This window comes from Physella acuta, unplaced genomic scaffold (genome assembly GCF_028476545.2).
Source record: "Physella acuta isolate Inbredline_101_S28 unplaced genomic scaffold, ASM2847654v3 ptg000064l, whole genome shotgun sequence".
Lineage (NCBI taxonomy): Eukaryota > Metazoa > Mollusca > Gastropoda > Physidae > Physella > Physella acuta.
The window spans coordinates 412,245-418,001 of record NW_026731584.1 but is presented as its reverse complement, the minus strand read 5'-3'; the positions used below and the strand labels follow the sequence as shown (position 1 = coordinate 418,001).

Below are 5,757 nucleotides of genomic sequence, written 5' to 3'. Positions count from 1 at the left end.
TAGGGGGGGGGGGGAAGGGATGGATGAACGTCTTTTTTGGAAGGGGGGGGGGGTTACTGCTTCACGGGACTGGTATCTAAAAGAAATTCTGCATAAAAGAAATTTCATTTAGGCCACTTAATTAACATTTTAGGAACACTCCCCACTCGGAAAATGACCTGCCCTCCTTCACTACTGCAAGAACAAAAGCTAGTATTAGTATCAGTTTATTGAGCATAAATCAATTATTTCATCTTAATTAGAAACAAAGCAGATTTATACTGTATTAAAAAGAGATTAGCCAGCTTCCTTAGTTATACTTGTATTCTTTAAAAAGCCGAAATTTGGAAACAAAATTGTCTAGGACATTTTATTGGTGTGTTCAGGAGGACTAGAAAATACATATCAGCAGAAAGATGCTGATGTTGTATGGAATTTTTACATCTGCTGTTTTAAAGCTACATATTTTTCAATTTTAGGGAGATCATAATAATATAAGGGGTGTGTAATAGACACAATTCCCGAAAACAAAAATAGATTTCCCGGCGACCTTCACGGCGACAAACTTCTCTAAAGCCAAGTCGACACTGACAGCATAAAACACGGCACGCATCAGTGGCGACTGATGAACTTGTTCCGCATGACTTACGTTCATGTACAGATGTGTATAGACCATTGCCACCAGTCAACAAGTTGGTACACCATACCAGACGATAAGTAAAAAGGTTGATACAGTTTCGGTGTTGCTAAGTGAAAAGGGTAAGCTAAATTTTTTTTTGGTAACAATTGTGTTGAAGAGAGCATGTAAGTCTCGGTCTTTCTCGATTAAAATTTGAAATCTCGTCAGCCAGGGAGAGATTTACATTTTCGTACTACAGCAGTTGTTATTAAATTGATGCTTATTGATAAACAAAATGTGGCGACTACTTGTTTCTAGGTTTCGCTTCAAGATTTTGAAGTAGCAAGAGATCCCGAAATGAAATAATTATAAATTGTTTAATTTTAATAGAAACGGATTCGCATACATAATAACAAACTTCACAGTTTTTTTTTTTAAATCACTATTTAAAATTAACTTTAATTTTGTAAGCTTGCCTACATCTTTTAGCCTATCATTATCATTGTTAACGATTTTAACTAACATAAAAATCGGAAGTACCTTTTTTTACCGATTTAATAAAAAAATATTCACATTGAGCTAGAAAAATATGAGTTGGTAAGTATGAGCAGTTGGTGATCAACTTACAAGCCCTAATGCTTACAGATTACATATGTTTTGAAGATTTAAATGAAAATGTTTCGTTTTAGAAGTTTTAAAACAATTTAGGAAAATATATCTGGACAGTTGGGACCAACATTGAAATTCTGTGTAACTTTGTTTTCAATCCTGTAAATTCTTGGAATCTGAGTTTTTCTAGAAAGTATTGTAACTAAATGAAGTGTTTTGCTTAATATTGTCGGAAAGATAAGCTACACATAATATACATCATTAACATTTTACTCACAAATCAACTATTGTTCAAAATGCGGTTTTTTACTTTAAAGTTACATAGAAATATAAACAAATAAATATATTAAATCTTACAAATGATCTACACATACGAAAACTCCAATTTTTTTTCGATAGGGGAATGAAAAGGAAGGCGGACAACTTAGATCGAATTATTGATAAGTGAAAGAAGAGTAAACTCCCTTGTGTGAATGTAGGGATAAAAACAGTATTTTCGGAATAGGTAGGGGGAAGTAAATAAACACAAATAGATTCAGGAGAGTTAAGAATATTAATTTAGGCTCATGTAGAGATGAATACATTACTACGTAGGCTTTATACACAGAGACACACACGTGTAAGCAAGCACTCACTCACTCACAGACACACATAGTTTAAATTTTAATTAATGTATACATATTTGTACACACACACATATATATATATATATATATATATATATATATATATATATATATATATATATATATATATATATATATATATATATATATATATAAAGAGGGAGATCAATATATAAAGTGTGTGTGGAAGAGAGAGATATGAAGAGAGAAGGTGGGAGGTGAATAGAGATAAAGATGAATCTGTTTTATCTACGTTTATCTAAAGATGAATCTGTATTATCTGTGTTTAACGATGAATATGTATAATCTATGTTTATCTAACGGTGACACCGAGATTATGATGTTGTTGGCTGCTTGCCTACAACACACACAGACGCACACACACACACACACACACACACGCGAACACGTAATATACTTGTAGGACTTACACACACGCACACAAACACACACACGTACACACACACGCGAACACGTAATGTACTTATAGGACTTACACACACTCTACGATTTTCAAGTTAGAAAGGAGCTTTCCTGTCAAAAATTTCCGGGAAAATTTGAAGGGAGTTTTTTATGAGCTGGCAGACCCAATTAACATATCAAAACATCCATGTTGTGTTTCCATTACATACATTTTATGTAGTGTAGGTAATCGGAAAATTATTTGTGTAATACATTTATGGTCGTTACTTTAACATTTACATGGTATGTGGGTGTTTTTTTAAATAAAGTTTTAAGCTGATAACATATTAATATATTGTATGCATATCAAATTATTGAACTTGTATCTAAATGTTAAGTGTTTATGATTATTTAACGCTGATGGGTAGAATAGTTCATTAAACAAAGCACATAATAAACTCGTTTATTGTAAGAAACTTACGTCACACTTTGAGTTGATTATTTTTAGTATTTTTAAAAGTAACTGCTAGTCAGAATGATTTTAGTAATTTTTGTAATTCAATTTGTGAAATTAGCAGCCTTATCTAAAATATGTTGCTACAAAAATAAAAATATGTTTCTATCATTAGTGGCGTAGCGAGGTCGGGTGTCACCCGGTGCGGCACTTAATGGTGCCACCCCCCAGAGGCGTAGCGACAAACTTTCAATTTCCAATTTGCACCCCCCCTTCAAACTTTCGATTTGCACCCCCCTCAAACTTTCGATTTGCACACCCCCCCCCCCCCCCCCTCAAATTTTCAATTTTTCTCTATATATTTTGCTATTTTTTGCCTTGGTGTCACCCCCCTACATGGTGTCACCCGGAGCGGTCCGCACCCCCCTCCCCCCTCTCTACGCCTCTGGTAAGACCTAAGAGCAGGGTAAAATGTCCCTAAAGATTAAAGAATAGTGCAATTTATTTGCACATCGATTAAAACAGCAACGTTTGCGTACTTATGTTTTTATGATGTAAATGAAGAAAGTATGTTTTACTATTACCTTTTATAGTTGTAAGTAAATAAAGTTCCCTTTCAAACGTGACGGTCTATGGGGCAAGTTCACTTGTTTCTGTGACCTCGGCATATGAAGGGATGGTGTGGTCAGCACTATGCCCAGCCGCTTTTATTTAACCTAACGTGAGTTAGGTACCCATTACAGCTGGGTGGACTCAGCAACGGTCTTCGGACATGAACCGGATTCGAACTCGAGACTTACGGGTTAGCAGTCCAGTCTATACCGCTAGGCCACTCCGTCCTATCTTCACAGAAGAAGTTTTTTCTGCTACGTTGGATAACTTTTTATAACTCGTATTTTTTTCATCAAGATTACATCTATTAATATATTTTTGTTTTGTGTTTATCTTCTAGATACAAAGTAATGGGATTTTTATTTAGTAAACCCAAACCCAGCAACCCATTCAAGGGTGAGTTAGCTTTTATAACTTTCTGTGTTAAGATATGTTTATGTTGTCTACGGCGGATAACTTAGAAAAGTTATCGTTAACATAACTTTGAATTATTAGATACCACGTAGAATCTACTATTAGTTTAGGTTAACTAATTTAACTTCCTTTTTAAGTAATATTATTTTACAAGCCTTCGCAAAAACATCAACATTTCCCGTTTGTGCTCAAGACACACGGGGCCGATGAAGTTCATCTGCTTTAGAGACCTCGGGATAGTGTGCTCAGCACTATGCCCAGCCGACTTTGTTTCCCTAAAGTAAAGGACGTTCCTCTAATTTGAACCAGAATTCAAACTAGAGACTCTCGGGTTAGCTGTCTAGCTCTCCCGCTAGACCATGCCAGAGGCGTAGAGAGGGGGCGGGGGTGACATATGTCCCCGGGCGCCGACCTAAGGGGGGGGGGGTGGGTGCAAATCGAAAGTTCGAGGGGGGTGCAAATCGAAAGTTTGTCCCCGGGCGCCGGGAAAGGTCTCTACGCCTCTGGACCATGCCGTCCCATCTTCGCAGAATACGTTACCTTTTTGTCTACGTTTTATATATAGTTTTCTTTGTCTGCAAGCGTTGATTAATTTTTTTTTTACTATACAATTTGATAATTTGTTTTTATCTTTCTACTCTGCTTTAGAGTATCAAATGTTTCAATTTGTAGCAATTTTTAAAATAAATAATTTAAAATAAAGTTTTAGCTAACTTATTTTTAATAACAAAATGTTAGTATCTGCTAACATTCTCAAAATGATCAGTCTCAACATAGAACATGCTATTACATTACATTTACTACCCTTAGACAAGTGTATTTTAAAACAAAAACCAAAATGTTATACATTTTAAAAAACCCCATTTTTGTTTTCCCCCATGCTAGGCAGTCATGAATGTGAGATATGCCCCAGAGGAGAGGCAGATTTAGCAAGGAATTTTATCAAGTGTGGGAAAAATCCGGGCCATAGGAATTTTATTCCTGTGGATCAGTTCACCAAGGATTATCTCCCTGAGCGCTACCGAAACCCGGACATGACAAAGTTGGTTACTTCCCTTGCCGCCACCACCGTGCTGATTAAAGTAAACCACACCAGCTCAGCGAGGCCAAAGTCCACGCCCCAATTCGACGACTACCCTGCTCACAGCGGGGGTCAGGGGTTACGGCTTGGCTCCGGAAGGCTGTGTCGAGTGAGTAAGAACACGGACCGACATAAACTGTGCGCGTGTGAGCGGTGTGAGTTGAGGCCCAGCAGGGTTTGGTGGAAGTGTGAGGTCATCACCGCCGCTCATGTGGTGTTTGACGCCAGCGAGGCTACAGCGACAAAGTGTGTGTTTGGGTATGACAACAAAGACAGCTGTACTTGGTGTTTGGAAGGGTTTGAGATCGAAGAAGTTGACGTTGATGGGGACTGGTGCAAGTTGGTGCACGCCACGTGTGATCAGGAAAAGGTGCAGAAACTCGACGATCTGTGGAGGAATTTCCGATTTAGAAGTGTCGCGGTACATGAGAGGTACAAGGAGTTGGATGATGTGGATAAACTGGTTGTTATTGTGTCCCATCCACACGGCGCCTGTAAGCGGGTGTCGGTTGGTCAGTGGAAGGTGAAGAAGGTAGATGGTGTGGGGTATACGAGGTATGCGTACAACACCTGTACGTGCCCAGGTAGTAGTGGTGCTACTGTGTTTAGGCTGGGGTACGGTGGGCTGTATAGTCACACCCATAGTGGGAGTAGTGGGGCTCAGGGGAATTTTAGCTCTCGTTGGATGGTGTGAGGGATATTTGTCCACACAACATGTAGTCATACACATTGCTACATAATGTGAGGGGAATTGTGGCTTGGATGTGTGACAACATAGTTCAAACAACATGTATTCATACACATTGCTACATAATGTGAGGGGAATTGTGGGTTGGATGTGTGACAACATAGTCCACACAACATGTATTCATACACATTGCTACATAATGTGAGGGGAATTGTGGGTTGAGTGTTTGACAACATACGTCCACACAAGATCTATTCATACACATTGCAACAT

General features: G+C 38.1%; 1 protein-coding gene across 2 annotated transcripts; it reads left to right on the top strand.

Moving 5' to 3' along the window:
* The first annotated feature begins 665 nt into the window (after positions 1–665).
* LOC131951160 (uncharacterized) lies at positions 666–5,547 on the top strand. 2 transcript variants are annotated; one of them, XM_059313486.1, is made up of 3 exons: positions 666–738; positions 3,642–3,697; positions 4,601–5,547. In XM_059313486.1, exons 2-3 carry the CDS (start codon positions 3,652–3,654, stop codon positions 5,488–5,490), a joined length of 936 nt encoding a protein of 311 aa, XP_059169469.1. In that variant the 5' UTR covers positions 666–738; positions 3,642–3,651; the 3' UTR covers positions 5,491–5,547. The 2 variants fall into 2 exon arrangements, with proteins under 2 accessions (XP_059169469.1, XP_059169461.1); XM_059313478.1 differs by lacking the exon at positions 666–738 and adding an exon at positions 2,445–2,538.
* The last annotated feature ends 210 nt before the right edge of the window (positions 5,548–5,757 follow it).